General features: G+C 40.1%; 1 protein-coding gene and 1 long non-coding RNA gene across 3 annotated transcripts in view; one reads left to right on the top strand and one right to left on the bottom strand.

The window, feature by feature from the left end:
- Positions 1 to 15,711, bottom strand: part of Flt1 (fms-related tyrosine kinase 1) — a 178,429-nt gene that overhangs the window by 56,731 nt on the left and 105,987 nt on the right. Inside the window, exon 15 of one of the 2 annotated variants that reach the window (XM_005406358.1) lies at positions 3,586 to 3,717. The exons of the other annotated variant lie outside the window; for it this stretch is intronic. Coding sequence (XP_005406415.1) covers positions 3,586 to 3,717 — 132 coding nt within the window. The remainder of the gene's footprint in view (positions 1 to 3,585; positions 3,718 to 15,711) is intronic. 2 annotated transcript variants of the gene reach the window in all.
- The window catches only part of LOC106146840, a 54,119-nt gene continuing 39,263 nt past the window's right edge, over positions 856 to 15,711 (top strand). The window contains exons 1-2 of the long non-coding RNA XR_001231439.1: positions 856 to 1,059; positions 3,381 to 3,598. This is a non-coding gene — a long non-coding RNA (uncharacterized LOC106146840). The remainder of the gene's footprint in view (positions 1,060 to 3,380; positions 3,599 to 15,711) is intronic.

A 15,711-nucleotide genomic window follows, 5' to 3' on the forward strand; every position in this document is an offset into this window, starting at 1 on the left:
TAATCTAGGCTTTCAGGGCACTTTGAAATTAGGGATCACGGCTGACATTTCCATATCCCGCATAATCCCTGGCAGATTATTGAGTTAACACTTAATTAAAGGTGGCTTTTTTCTAAACCAATTTTAATATATTTTCTATTTAGATAAAATGTGGTTTTCTTTTCTTTCATTCTTTTTTGTTTGTTTGTTTGTTTTTGTCTTTTTGAGATGAAGTCTCACTTTGCAGTTCAAGCTGGCCTTGAGTTTACTTTGTAGCCCAGGCTGGTCTCGAATTCTCAATGATCCTCCTGCCTCAGCCTCCCGAGTGCTGGGATTACAGGTGTGTGCCACCACACCTGGCCTTAAAATGTGGTTTTCTACATAGAATGCTCAAAAAAAAAAAAAAATTTACTCAGCACTCTGAAAATGAAAATAACCAGGTGTTGTAGCACACACCGAGGCTGAAGCAGGATGATGATAAGTTTGAACCCAGCCTGGACAACTTAACTTAGTGAAAATCCCCTGTCTCGAAATAAAAAACTAAAAGGAACTGGGGATGTAGCTCAGTATGAGTTAATCCCAGTACTACAAAAATAAAAAGCAAGAAACAATGGCAGGCACAGCATCCAAGGGACATATCAAGCACTGTGTGAGCATAGAGAGAAAAAAAATGACACAGAAATAGGTCAGCAACAGAGAAATGACGCCAGAGTGGGTCTTGAAGGATGGGAAGGGTTGTACAAGGGGAGAGCAAGTTGGGAAGGAAGGCTGTCCAAATATCAGAAGACACACGCAGAAAAACAGAGTGTGAGGAGTGCGTTCAGGGACTCCCAAGCAGTTTCGCTGGAGGTCTGGGAATGAGCAGGGGAAGCCGAGAGATGAGGCTGAGAAGGAAACCTTGGAGTACACCGGAGAGCAGTGTGTGCCTGGGGGAGGACAGCAGGCAATCGGGAGCCACCGTCAGATGGGAAATGACAGTTGGGAAATTCTACTTTAGAGGGAGGAGGTGGAGTGCCGGACGGTGAGAGAAGTAGGTGGGTGGGAGAGGAGGCTGAAAGAAGATGGAAAGACATGATAAAGGTCAGAAGATTGGCAGCGGCAGCCAACATGGGCGATGCAAGTGGAAACACTCCCCTTTTTCAGGAGTAAAGAGTAGAGGCTTCTAGAAACTTCTAGAGACGATCAGTGATGCGGTATTCTTTAAATAGCCTGACATCTCAGAAAAGCATAATGACAGTTCAAAAAAGGACCAGTGTAAGAAGTACGTAGTGAGAAAACCAGAATGGCAGGATACCTGACAGTGTAGAAGCTCAGTTTTATCCTGAGGCCTTGCAGACAACTTCCTTCTCAGGAATGAGAAGAGTGGGAGAAGGGTGGGATTCTTTGGAGGTTTACACTGTCTCAGCCTCACCATGTATTTATTGTGTGATTTTAGGCAGGTTATTTAGTCTCTCTGTGTCTCCATCTTTCCATCTATAGATTGAACGTAACACTATTTACTTCTTTAGGTTCTTACAAGGGTAATAGGATCAGGTAGAGTTGTTCTTTGGTCTCCAAGTCTGAGGATGTTCAAGCCCCTTTTATAAAACGGGGCAGTGTTTGTACAGAACTTCTGCATATCCTCCTATATATGTTAAACTGCCTCTAGGTTACTTATAATAAATACCTAGTACAATGAAATGTTAAAAAAATAGTCATTATAGTGTAAGGAATAATGATAAGGAAAAAATCTGCATATGTTCAGTACAGGTGCAATGTTTTTGTTCTGCATGTGTTTGATCTACAGTTGGTTGAATCTGGGGATTCAGAACCTATGGATCTTTCCTGTTGTTAAAAGACAGACCCACTGTATTAGGAAGGAGTCCATCAAGAGAGACCCACATTTAATAAACTGTTTGCTCTGTGAATGAACAGAAGAGTTGAAAGAATATTTTATAAAAAGGATCATTTATAAAACAAACAGGACCATTCTGAGCGTATTTGGAGACTCTCTCACTTTTTCTGGAAATTTGTGGTAATTTCAGTTCCAGGAGAATCTAAATTATTTCCTTGTAAACAATGGAGATGGTAATTCTGTTTTAAAGAAGTCTGAAATCTCAGAGTGATAATCTTTAAGCAATACAAGTTTCCAAGGCAAAAGAACTAAAGTAAATTACCTTCTTCCTGGTTCCTCCCTCAGAAGTATTTGCGTATTCTGGGGTTATTTTGTTTGTTTGCTTTTTTGTTTTGTTTTGGTGGTGCTGAGACTTGAACCCAAGGCCTTGCCTATGCTAGGCAGGTGCTCCACTGCACCATATTCTCCAGCCCAGTACTTGGATATCTTAAAGTACACTAACACCTTGGTTATTGAATTCAATTTGTTCCAAATTTGTGTTCCCAAAAAATTTGAGAACTGAGCATAGTTTCCCATAAGAAATAATGGAAAGCCAAATAATTTCTTCTGAGGCCCCCAAATTACACTTATAAATTCATTTTTCTAAGACTTTAACATATTTCACAATGATCTCTTTCTTTAACTCTATCGTGGCTCTTACAGTGTTCCTTTTAGCTTTACTGCTGGTGTCCCTAACTTCCTTTGGAGTCACGTTGATGATATTTTACGCAAATGAAGCACCAAAAGAAAAACCAAAACAAAGCACAATGATGACTGTTTGCAAGCGCGAACACAAGCACTGCGTGTTGTATGACTCACTCTGAGCCTGTGCAGGTTTTCTCAGGTCAGGTTTTGGCTGACTGTGGGGCAAAGTTACGAACATCAGGCAGAGGTTTTTTTTTTAACTTTGCTGTTCGAGTAGCAGAAAGTTCGACTTTGGAGCCAGTCAACAACCAAGGTATCGCTCGCTGTATACAGCTGGGCATTTGGAAACAGGCTGCTGACTCTGCATCTTTTCTTGCCAAACCTGAGTATGCCGTTAGCAGCGATGTCTGCGAGGTGCCAGTCTGTTATTTTATGATACTGGGAATTTTATGTTTTGGATGACTGCAGCCCTGGGGACTGGAAACTGAACGCTAATTTGTTTTCCACATGGAATCAAGGTTGAATTAGGCCTCTTTGTATTTGAGGTGTCTGAGGTCTCTATAGAGGCAGGAAGCACTTGGAATATTTTTCTTAAATGTGGTTTATTATGTGTTGCTTCTCTCTGATAATATTTTACACCTATTCACGGTAGAAACTAGTCTAGGAAAATATTGTGAAAAGTTGCATGTGTCTAACTTCTGGGAATCAGGGAGGGAAAAAAAAAGACCAAATTCAAGGGTGTGGATTCTGCCCTCTTTGCTCGCACTCCTCGCCCCTACCCCCTGCCTTTCCTGTCTGCCTGGACTTATTCTTTCTCACCCGGCCCATTTTGTTGTGGGTCACTGTAATCACGCTGTCCACGGCGGGGGTTCCTTTCTTCCAGGAACCTCTTCCCTGCAGAGCCTGTGCCAGCCGGAGTCTTCACCCGCTGCCCTGCCAGCCCGACCCAGACAGCCCTTCCCGGAGGGGCAGCGGAGGTCAGGGAGAGGAGCACACTGGCCAGGCAGCGGGAGACGCCAGGGGAAGTTAAACAAACAGGGAAACAGCGTCTGAACAGCTTCTGGTTGCGGCCCGACACAGCTGTTTACCTTGCACGGTGAGGTACGCTGAACTTTCCACGGCCCCCTTCTGGTTGGTAGCCCTGCACTGATAGACACCTTCATCCTCTTCTGTGACTCTTTCAATAAACAGCGTGCTGTTTCCTGGTCCCAAAATAATTCCTGAGGGGCGAGAGATGTTTAGATTAGCGAGCCTGGGTGACACACAGAAACGGCTACCTCGGGAACGCGAGTGTCTTCCTCTCCTGATGCGTCCAGACGAGGAAATCCGAGCTCTTGCTAACCTGGGTGGACAGTGAGTTTTCGCTGGCGCCTTCCCTGCTCAGCAGAGCTGCGATCTCCGGCTTTGGAGACACACCTTTCCCACTCGGTAGGGAGCCCTGACGCGAGCTGCCACACCCAGACCTGAAAGCTGTGATATCAAGAAGGTGGCATATCTAACAGTAACAACTACATTCGCTGCATACCCACTGTGTACTAAGCACCCAGCATTTATAACTACCAGTTGGGAAGTACCTCCTCTTTACAAAAGAGGAACCTGAGATACCCCCAAGGTCCGGTAACTTGACCAAGAACTTGCAGATTAATCAGACGCACGTTTGTGGCATACGGGTCACAGGAAATGATATGTTTTTTTTTTTGGTGCCGGGAATTGAACTCAGAACCTTGCGCTTGCCAGGCAGGCACTGTGCCACTGAGCTACATTCCCAGCCCGGAAATGGTGTTTTGCTTGTCACACAGCCTGATGGGTGGTATGGTACAGTGGTAAAGAGCTCGAGCTATGTTTGAATCCAGGCCTTACCACTACAGGCTTCATCACTTCCGGCAAGTTACTTAACCTTTCTAAACTTCAGTTTCTTCGATCTTAAGATAAAAAAGAAGCAGTTTCTATGTAGTAAGTGTGAAAATGAAAGGCGAGTGTATGGCAAATAGTAAACACATTTACTGCAGTACTAGAGAGCGTGGCATAATGCAGAGAACTGAGCTCTCGGGACCCCGAGAGGCCCGAGGACCCAGTGGCTTTTCCACCTGGTACTGTCGCCAAGTGTTTATTGACTATTTCCTCCACCATCAGTGCATGTTAGAGATGTTGCACAGCAGGGAAAGACCTGGTATCTGCTCCAGAGAGAAAATTAATTTATACTTCCCTTTCTCTCTCTTTCTCATTCATATTCACAGACACATACATACACTATGCAGAACATATTTAATGAATGAGAATGAATACATGTTTGAACACCACACCTAGCTAAGTGCAAAGTCTGGACACCAAAAATGGGTGTCCTCAGGGAAGGCTGCATGGAGGAGGTGACCCTCCAGTGAGACTTGAAGGATTATCAGAGGTGCGGTGAGAAAGGATGGCTTGCAAAAAGACAAGATGTAGAAGGGAATGTACGTGGAGGGTTTATTCTGGAATAGTAATAAAATGGGTCTCACCAGACTATAGTCTATGTTTTGTTAGTTTAAATAAGTTATAGTTCTCTGATTACAAAAGATATAACCAATATAGAAACTTTGAGAAATATTTGAAAGCGCAAAATATATTTTAAAAACAGACCAACAAAACACAATCTTCTCTCTTCCCAGAGGTTGTCTCTTTGGTCTTATTTTTGTGAACTTTCACATAATTTGTTCCTCATATAACAAATATTTTTGTTATACATCCCTGTATGTGTTAGACAGTATTCTAGGTGCTGGTGATACCATAATAAGCAGGCAAATAAAATTTTTGCCTACAGAGAGTTTAAATTCTAGTTTTGGGGACTTATAAATAGATAACATAATTTCAAGTAGCAATGAAGTCTATGAATAAAACAAACTCAGTTAAAGATCCTGGGAAGAAATGAGCCATCTGAGGTCCTGGAAAATAGCACGTTAGGCACAGGGAGTAGCAATTGTATGGTCTGTGAGGGCAGAAATGAGCTTAAGAAACAGGAAAATGCCCCTGTGATGAAGTAAGCCAGCAGAAGAGATGAGAAGGAGGGTTGGAAACGCAGCTCAGTGGTAGAACACAGGCCCGCATGTGTGAGGCCTTGGGTGCTAGTCCAGGACTTCAGGGGGTAGGGGGGAAAGGAGCGGGACAGGGTCCAGTTCGTGTGTGACCCTGGAGGTCACGGTAAGGACTTAGGATTCTACTCTAAGTATAGTTCAAGGCCACTGGAGGTTTGTAAAACTCTGTGGGGAGCAGGTTGGAAACATGGAAAGCAAGTAGCTGGCTACTGAATTTATCCAGCATGAGACATAGTAGCTTGGCTGGAGTGACTGTGTTATAAGGAGTAACGTTTGGTGGCTTTGGGGATTTTTTTGAAGGCAGCACCAGTCAGATTGCTGTTGGACAGTGTGTGATATGTCAGAAAAAGTCACAAAAGGTTGCTCTCCAGGGTCATGGTTTGAACAAGTGGGAGAATGGTGGCATCTTTCTTTCCTGAGATGGGAAGGATGGGACAGAGCAGGTTTCAGAGAGAACAATCAAGTTTTGACCCATTCGGTACACCGTAAACTCAAGATGACTGCTGCACACCCAAAGTTTAAGTTTCATCAGGAGCTTAGGGAGGAGGTCAGGATGACCAACAGCTATAGAATCAGGATGGAGAAAGCAGGAAAGTCACAGGCACAGAGATAGGTGTCATGGACAGAGAAGAGAAGGGGAGGAGTGAAATCTGAAGGCTGAGCCCTGAAAATTTCAAGGAGGAGGAGGAGGAGGACCCCAGTACGTAGCAAGAAAACCAGGAGAGTGTGGTTCCTAGACCCCAAGGAAAGAACAGGAGAGAACAGTCAGCTCTGTTCCATGCTGCTGAGCAACTATGAGGAAGGAACTAACTACCCCCTGGACTTGACAGTGAGCCATTTCAGTGACATGTGGGAGAAAAGCTCCACCAGGGTCACAGCAAGAGAGTAGAAGGTGACCGACTAGAGATGGGGAGGGGAGCTTTGCTTACATGGAAGTGGCCATGGTAGTAATAGTCTATATGCAAGATATAGATTATTATAGCATGCTTATGTGGTGCCAGAAAGACTCTGGGAGAAAGGGAGGGTGACGATTCCAGGAGGCAGAAGAAATAATGCCAACAGCAGAGTTCTGAAGAAGTGGAGTCAGTAGCCAAGTTGACTTTGGGCAGGAGCAGGGACACTCGGTTCATTTTAACAGGAAGGATGTGAGCTTGAAGGGACAAGTAGAGGGGAAATTTTGATGATCCTTTTCTCAACAAACCAGAGCTACTCATCTGCTAAGGGGAAGAAGAGAAAGGAATTCTGGAGTTTTGAAGAGAGAGGAAAAAAGTGCGAAGTAATGTTTTCGGAGAGAAAACAAAATCTCTAGTGAATAATCATAAGATTTCTCCTAAATATTATATATCAAATCCTACTTCCCCCTTAATATATATTGCATTTATTGCATTTTTCCATATATATATGTATGGAAAAAATATATATATATACAGGCATCTGTCATATGTACCTATTATAATTTTAATCGTGTCCCTATTGATTGTCATTAGTCATATCTAATAATTTAATGTAAATAATAGTACAATTAACATCTTTAGGCATAAATAGTTTTCTGTATTTCAGATTATTTCCTTAGGATATAGTCCCATAAAGAGCTCTAGGTCAAACTCACTTGATCCATATAGCAAAACTGCCTTCCAAAAAATTATACCTGTCAACGCTTCTACTAGCAGTGGATAAGAGACTGTTTTATTACCGTTTTACCAGTATTCAACAATATCATCTTAAAGGTTAAGACCATAAAACTTCAGCAGTTTGATAGCTGAAAGGATTGTTGTTTTAATTTGCATCCTTTGGACATCCCTGTTTCCAAAGCACCTGCTTTGAGTACTAACTGGAGAAGGTGAGTTCAGATTAAGGAGAACTTTGAAATCTTGGTCGAGGGAGGAGAGAGTCAGGAAGATTTTCTGAGCCGGGAAATGACACAATGGAAGTGGTGTTTAGGGAAGTTTAGTCTGCAAGGAGCTGCAGGATGGCCTGGAAGGAAAGAGCGGCCACTGGAAGTCCGGGCCCCCAGTTGTCATTCAGATCCCTAAACCTGGATGGTGGGAAAGGAAATGGAGAGGAAGAAATGGAAGCACATTTGCAGAAACAGCCTACGGGAATTGGTGCTTTCTTGGATATAGGAGTAGAGATGAGTCCAAAGTGAATCCAATGTTTTAAATCCAGGCGACAGGAAAAACCAGCACCGTCTTACAACTTTGGCTAAGTCATCAGATCTCTTTGGAGATGTTTCCCTACTACTGAGTAAGAATAATAATTGCCCTGCCTATTTCACGGTGTTGCTGTGAGAAACAGCTGAGATAATTTCAGTGAAAGCTTTGAAGTTTTGAAGTATAAGATATAGCATGCACGACAGTCATAGAATATAAATTAAGTACTGGTATACAGTGGGCAAGTGCCGGTCAGGGTACATTTGCAGCATCAGCTACCTTGCTACTTATCATCTCTGTCATTCAGATCCCAATGTAACACCATAAATAAAGTCAAAAGACTTAAAGATACCACCCTTAGTACTTTTCTTGTAATTATTATTTTTTTAAGACAGAAGCTCCCTAGGTTGCCCAGGCTGCCCTCAAACCTCTTGTGTCTCAGCATTATTCTTATAATTTTTTTCCCCCATTGCTCAAATAATCTTCTCCTTCTATTTTTGTGCTGCTAGAGATGGATCCGCAGGCCTTGCGCATGCTGGGCAAACATATCACTAATCTACATCCTCAGCCCACCAGCCCTCACATCTTCTGCCCGTACTTAATCCACAGTTGTTTTCCCAAGTCTCCATACTGCCTTAACCTGTTGGGCTTCACTTTATAGACCAGTCATTACGGTGTAGGCCCTGTTCTGTTGAGGAACACACCTCTTAACAAAGGTCCTATGTAGGTTTAATTTTAATTCTTTCACCGTGCCAACATTTTGCCACGTTGGCTTTAGATGTCTCCTTCTCTCTCCCTCCCTCTCTCTCATGAAATAAAACCTATAAATACTTTCTTTGTGCTTCTGGGGATTAAACCTAGGACCTTCACACTGAGCTACACCCCAGCTTTTAAAACTTCATTTTTTATTTACTTTTATTTTGGGTCAGGGTCTTGCTTAGTTGCTGAGCTCCCCAGGCTGGGCTTGAATTTGTAATCCTCCTGCTTCACCACCATGCCCTGCTAAAATCTAGAGAAACGCTGTCCCGTCCTTCCCCCTCTCTGTCCAGAGGATATACATTAGAGTATATCATTCTTGTGCAGGTTGTAAGTATGTACAGTAAGTCTCCGTGTACAGTAAGTCTCCAGCTTACGAACATTCAAGTTGTAAACTTTCACAGATGCAAATGGACCTTGCATTATGAACATTCATAGATGTGAACACATTGCGGACGTAGCTCACAGGTCTATGGGCATTGTCACAGCTGTGCTGCTGTGTGCTTTCGGTACAGGGAGATAGTGTACAGCAGTGCCGTGCTCAGTCAGAGCCCAGGATGTCCAGAAGCAAGAGGAAAAGCAGAGGTGACATGGAGGTTTGGCTTTTTTATGCTTTACGTTGTATATTTGCGTCAAAGGTGGATAAAGCTCACTTGTTGGACTTACGATTGAGTTGGATTTATGAATGAATCTGACTCACGAGAGAAACTGACTTATGAACATTCTCCCAGAATGGAACGTGTTTGGAAGTCGGGGACTTACTGCAGGTACACGTCTGTCTACAATATATAATATTATCCTGTTGAAAAATTCTAAATGAATAGTGTCATAGTTCAAGTATGTATCCTTTTTAAACCTTTCTATTTCAGTGATTTTACCCTTGTTAGTACAGTATGTCGATGAAGTTCACTTTTAAACTAATGTGTGATATTGTATTGTATAAAAAAAGCCACAGATTTTTAAAAATCCACTTCTCTACTCTAGTCAGGTAGTTTTCACGTTTTTTGCTTGCCAAAAAGGCTGCACTTAATATCTCACACAGCTATGTTTACGTGGTTAGGTACACATTTCCTTGGTTGGATCATGAGATTTACCTATTTTCAACTCTACCAAGCATATTGCAATATTCTTTCCAAAACAGATCAGTTTATACTTTTGCCAACAATGAATAAGAGCTCCTGCTTACCCACTTACTTACAAACACATACTCTACTCATTTTAATTGATGGCAAAATGAAATGGTATCTTGCAGTGGTTTTAATCCACATTTCTCTGGTTACTAGTTAGGTGAGACATTTTTATTGGCCATTCACACTTTTTTCTATAAATTTCCTCTTCATATCTTTCACCCACTTTTCTATTGGCCCGTTTATCTTTTTCTGGAGGATTTTAAGGGTCTTTATACTTTTGGATTCTAATACTTTGTTGATTAAGTATGTTGCAGATATTCTCCTAGCCATCTTTAAAGTTTGCTTGTAGTGAATTTTTAATGTAAACACTTTTAAGATTTTAATGTAGTCAAATGTAATATATTCTGGTACATTTTGATTTTTGTAGTTAAATTTTTTTCTAGTCTAAATTCATGAAGTATTCCCCTTATAGAATTTCTCATTGTAAAATCTTTTTTTAATTTTTGTAGTACTATTGGTTAAACCCAGGTTGTTGCACATGTTAAAATGCTCTATTGCTGAACTATGTTCCCAGCCCTTTTATTTATTTATTTTTTTTTGGTTTTTCTCCGGTACCGGGAACCGAACTCACGACTTTGCGCTTGCCAGGCAGGCGCTTTGCCACAACAGCCCTTTTAAATTTTATTTTGAGACTGAGTCTTGCTAAATTGCCCAGGCTGGCCTTGAATTTGTGATCATCTTGCCTTAGCCTCCTGGGTAGTTGGAATTATAGGCATGTACCATCATGCCTAGCTTAATATAACTTGGTATTTGGGATAGTCTTCACCCCTTCTTCAAAGTGGTATCAACTGTTCTTGGCCTTTTATTCATTAATGTGAAGTTTTGATATAGTTTGTCAATTTTTTTTTGGTACCAGGAATTGAACTCAAGACCTTGCACTTGCTAGGCAGGTGCTGCACCACTGAGCTGTATCCCGGTGAGTTTGTCAAATTCTGTAACAAGAGCTATTGTGATGTTAATTGGAATTCCCTTGAATTTATATAATAATTTGGGGAAAATTGTCGTATTTACTTTTACGTTGCAGCATATGAAATTGTCAATATTTGACCCACAAAAACCAGCAACATGACTCTATCTAATATTAGTTTTATTTAGGAATATCAAATATTTTGTGTTATTTAGGTCTTCCTTATAGGATTTCATAGTTGTATGATTTTCTCTTTAAATATCTTTCTTTTCTTTAGTTATATTTCTTTTTAAGTATGTTGTCACTTTTTATTGTTACATAAAATGATATTAAGTTCTTTGAAAGACTATTCTATCTAAATTTTTTTTTTCTTTTTTAGGTGTTAGTCACTAGAAGTCAAGTATAGAGTTCTGTTATAAACTAGAAGTCAAGTATATAAACTCTGTTATATGCTCTACTTTGCATTGGTGAGATAATTTAATTATATATCTGCTTGTTTCTGGAGGTACAGCCTGTCGTTTCCATGTGCTTGTTTATGTATTTCCCCGGCTTCAGGCAAGAAGTACAGATTCTTCAACCCAATGTAACAGTTCCCCATAGACAAACTCAGTATTTCTCTTTATTATGAGATATTGTATCAGACTGAACCCAAAAGCAGAGAGCAAATGTAGATGCCTCCAGGAGCCAGGCTCATAATGTACTCGAGTTGGGGATGAAATCTGGGGAGGGAGCCTCTGTCTATGTAGCGTAGACGGCCACTCTTCTACCTGCAAGTGAAGCTTCTAGTAACTCTTTCCAGCTGGGAATCTGAGTCTAGGATTGTCTTCTGAGTTTTAAAGAGAAGGCACAAGCCTAAATGTTTTTATGTTAAATCTCATGCTTTTTAAATGATGGCAACCAAGTCAGCTCATATCAGTTTACTGTGAGAGCCAATAAGAACACGAGTGCTGGACAGACTAGACACAGCTTTGACACGGAAGGTGTACACAGCGTGAGCTTATGTGTTGTTAAGGAAAGGCCTGTATGGTCTGGCCTCTGCCTGTTTTCCCAGCTTCAGTGACACTCTCCCCAGATGGATGCCTGATGTAAGCTACACTGACCTGTTGGCAGTTCATGACGTTTGCACACGTTCTCCCCTTGACCTTGTTCTTTAACATTAACCTGCTCTGGAAGGTATCTTCTGGTGTTCTTGGGTCCCTGTTCTGTTAGTCTTGTACCCTCTGTGTGTGCCTCTACTCTGGCGTTTACCATTTTGGAGTCAAATTGCTGACTGTCTTTCCTGTTCACTCCACTGTGGAAGGGTAACTCTGCTGGAATCCTACTGAGTCCTCAGCCAACAGGCGGTTGGCCTGCAAAAGCTAAGGAAATGACCAAATGCACCAAGGTGGTGGGACACGGGATGGAGGAGGGTTTGCAATCTTTGCTGAAGATTATGAAGCTATTATTAACACTAACTTCCTGTGTGGTAGTATGACAGACGACCAGCAGCATGCCCATCTGTCCTCAGAATTTATAAAGTTGTAGGCCAATTAACTCTCTCATGCTAAACTTCAAAATGCCTCGGTTCCTGGATGTTAGAAATATAAACTCAGGTGGTTTCACTGGCTCCCAAGGAGACAAATAAAACTTCACTGGGTGTTTTTTATAGGAATACGGAATGTCCCCCAAGGTATCTAATGAGGAGGATTTGAATGTCCAGTTTTATTGGTTGCTAATGGTGGGTGTGGGTGACTTTGTTGTATTTATCCATGGGGGAATGCTCTAAATTTTAACTGTGTCTGGCCCACTTAGTATGGAGTCTTTTCAAGGGACTTTGTAAATAATTTTATTTCTTCCTACTATAACTTAAGGTGAGGGACAGTTTGACACTTCTGTATATGCACAATACTTGCCCAGAAAAGAGCTTTTAAATTAACCTGTTTGGTGAAATACACAAACCATGTGTTTGCTTATTATTCCTCGCACAAAAATGAGCTGTTATTTTCCTACATTGGCTTCCTGGTCTGACCAGGGACTTGTTTTGTTGCTCAGTTGACTGTGTGTGCTTCTGATGCAGAGAACACTGTGTCCCGCTAACTCAGCAAAACTAATCTTCATTCTCAAAATTTTCTTCTTTATCTGTCAAATTCCAATTCAAATCTCCTTCATGAAGTCTCCTTTGCTCACCCATCAAATGTACTAATGTGTATCTGATAGAATTTTATGTTGCACATTGCATATTTATGAATTGACTTTGTGTCTATTATCTGTTTTCTAAAGGTAAAAATGTTGTTTATTTTCATTTTCTGTAGAGTACAACAAAGTGTCTGGCCCATGGTAGATATTCAACATATGTTAAATTTAATAAAATAAAAGAAGGATGTTGTTTGTTATTCTTCCGATAGCCTTGACTCTTTAGCAAAATAAGTTGGCAAATAATGTTTTCGGCAAATGGTCGCTGTGACTGTGATGATAGTGTATGCAGTTCTAGGTACACAATAAATAAATCTTTGTATTGGTAGTTCTTAAAAGAATTGATTACCTCAGAGCTGTGTCTGAACTAAGGACCAGAAGAACCAAAATATAGATAGATGATAACTAAAGGTGACCTGGGATGTCTGATCAGCTTCCTCCAAAGGAGAATTTTTTTGTTTGTCTCCTGTCAGACTTCAGAGGTCTCACTATTTTACAATAATGTGTTAAGCTAGAAGGAAATTATAAAGATATTGCAAAACGTACAGTCTAAAGCAGATTTTGTGATGGCGTTGTGATCTCTGATGAGACTATTTGATCTTTAGCCATGAAAAAGACAGAGTAAGAAGCAGAACTCTCAGAGAAGAGTAAGATTGAGGTCAGCAGTTCAAAGCTGTAAAAATATTACTCTCTCCAGAAATCACTGAGTAAGGGTAAAGTCATAAATAAAGGTGTTTGCATTTGGGACAGTGCTTATTTCTTCTCTAATTGAACTTTTATAAATGCGTCAAGTGGTGCTAACTCTGTGGTTATTTGCTATAAAATCCTAGCTATTGTATATGTCTATCTATAAGTTGTAAGCAGGCACACGTGAGTGCGTGCACACACACACGCACACACACACACACACACACACACACACACACACACTTATATACTTCTAACCCAATTTATATGGTATATCTAGCTTTGCTACAGCCTGTGTGTAGTAACCCATAATGACTTTTTTGTGTATGGTGATGTGGCATTTCTAATGATCATTTTAAAATGGGGAGTACTGCTGCATTGCAAAGAGGTTAAAATCAAGAAAACATCTGTCCATCAATAGAGTCATAGCTAAATAAATTATGGAAATATCACAGTAAAATGTATGACTGCTAAAAATTAGGATAAGATAAAACAATGTATTGACTTCTAAGAGGGAAAAGAGAAAAGAAAGAAAGGAAAAATATGTATATATGCATACACAGGATAGCTAAGATAGCTGTACTACTGATTTCTATTGCTTTATTGAAAGGAATAGTTAATGTTTGTTTGATCAATCTTACATGCCTGTATTTGTTTCTCTGAGTAACCAATTGGAAGATATCAATATGTAATACAACCACCATTGTTAATTTCCTATCACCTTGTCTGAAATTCTGCATTGCTTGTATTGTTTTTGTGTTATTTTGTAAATGTATGTGCGTTTGTTAATATGTTTTTGTTCTTTTATCTTTAAATGAAAAAAGAAAAAAAGAAAAAAGAAAACCGTGCACGCACACACACATACACACACACAAAGACATGAATAAATCTCAGAACAATTTTGCTAAGTAAAAAAAAAGATACATTAAATGATAAAAACAAGTCCTACACAATATGCATAATATTCTCTTAACCCAAATTTCACTCAGAGATGTTGGTTTGCCTATTCATCTATACTAACAGCCACAAAGTGTAATCCATTGCTTATTTTTTTGTCAGAGCAGTTATTACCTGATTATATACTATATGCTTACAGTTTTGTTAAATTTGTTGCCTATAATTCTTATAATGTATATTAAAGGTCACTGTCTTATTCCCAGCACCTAGTTTATGTCTGTCACTCTTGGGTCTCAGCAAATATCTATTGAATGAATGACAGGATCCCATTTATATGTTTTTTAAAAGCATCCATAAACATAAAACATGAAAAAATATTGATAAGATACATCTCTAACAGTTAACATGTATTAATTCTGCATGATCGAAATTTTTATGGTTTGCTTTATTTCTGTACTTTGTCAATCTGTTTTTAGAGTGAAAAATCCCTTCACATATTACTTAATTAAAATGAATAAGATAACATGTAACCTCTTTGCCATCAGCAAGGAGCCATTAAATGAATCTTTAAAAACTACATAGATCCAAATACTTCAGCAGTTACAAATTTGGTGCTACTGATTATGCATGTAATCAAATATTTTTGAAACAAGACAGATTTGTACTTTACAAAAGTATACAATTTGATATTAAAGCAATAAAGGGGCAACCCAGAACTCATTCTCTCAGAAGCTGGGCCCCCTGAGAACCGTGTATGTGTATGTGAGCACCGGATGGAGAGTGTGTTTTCTGCATTTCATTTCCTTTCTTGGTGATGGTCCATTTAATTATGACCAAGTTGAATGAGATGAGTTTGTCATTTGAACACAGGGTGGAGGAGGTTAAACTTTCTTGAGTTGACTTTTTGAGCAGCAGTTTAGAACTGTGCAAACAATTGGCTAAATTCACTGACTAAGTTACCTGAGAGTATATTTGTTTGCATATTTTTTTCCTTAATCAGGCATAATAGTGACCCAGTTGGATTACTATGTATGTGTCACTTAGGTCCTGGTTCTTGGGGGTAGGAGGGATTTCCATGCAAATTTTGTAAAATAGAAAAAAAATCTCTTTTAGTTATTTCACTAACAGATAAAAGATATCTAAGGCTGTGTATGAGTTTCCCTGCTTTAATCATCTAGTTTTCAGGAGGCTGAAGGATTTTGTAGATTAGGGTTTAAGCCACTTCCCACTCTAAGAGTCCAGCCAGTGGCTCTTAGTTTTGGAATTACTGTGTTTGGGCAGGTGACAGTCCCTGAGAGATCTTGGGGACTATATCTCTCCACTTCAGATCCCTGTATCTCTTTATTTCTTTTTTCTTCATTTTTCTTAGTTTGCCATTGCTTTTCCT

Source organism: Chinchilla lanigera, unplaced genomic scaffold (genome assembly GCF_000276665.1).
Source record: "Chinchilla lanigera isolate Chin_1 unplaced genomic scaffold, ChiLan1.0 scaffold00096, whole genome shotgun sequence".
Taxonomy (NCBI): Eukaryota; Metazoa; Chordata; class Mammalia; order Rodentia; family Chinchillidae; genus Chinchilla; species Chinchilla lanigera.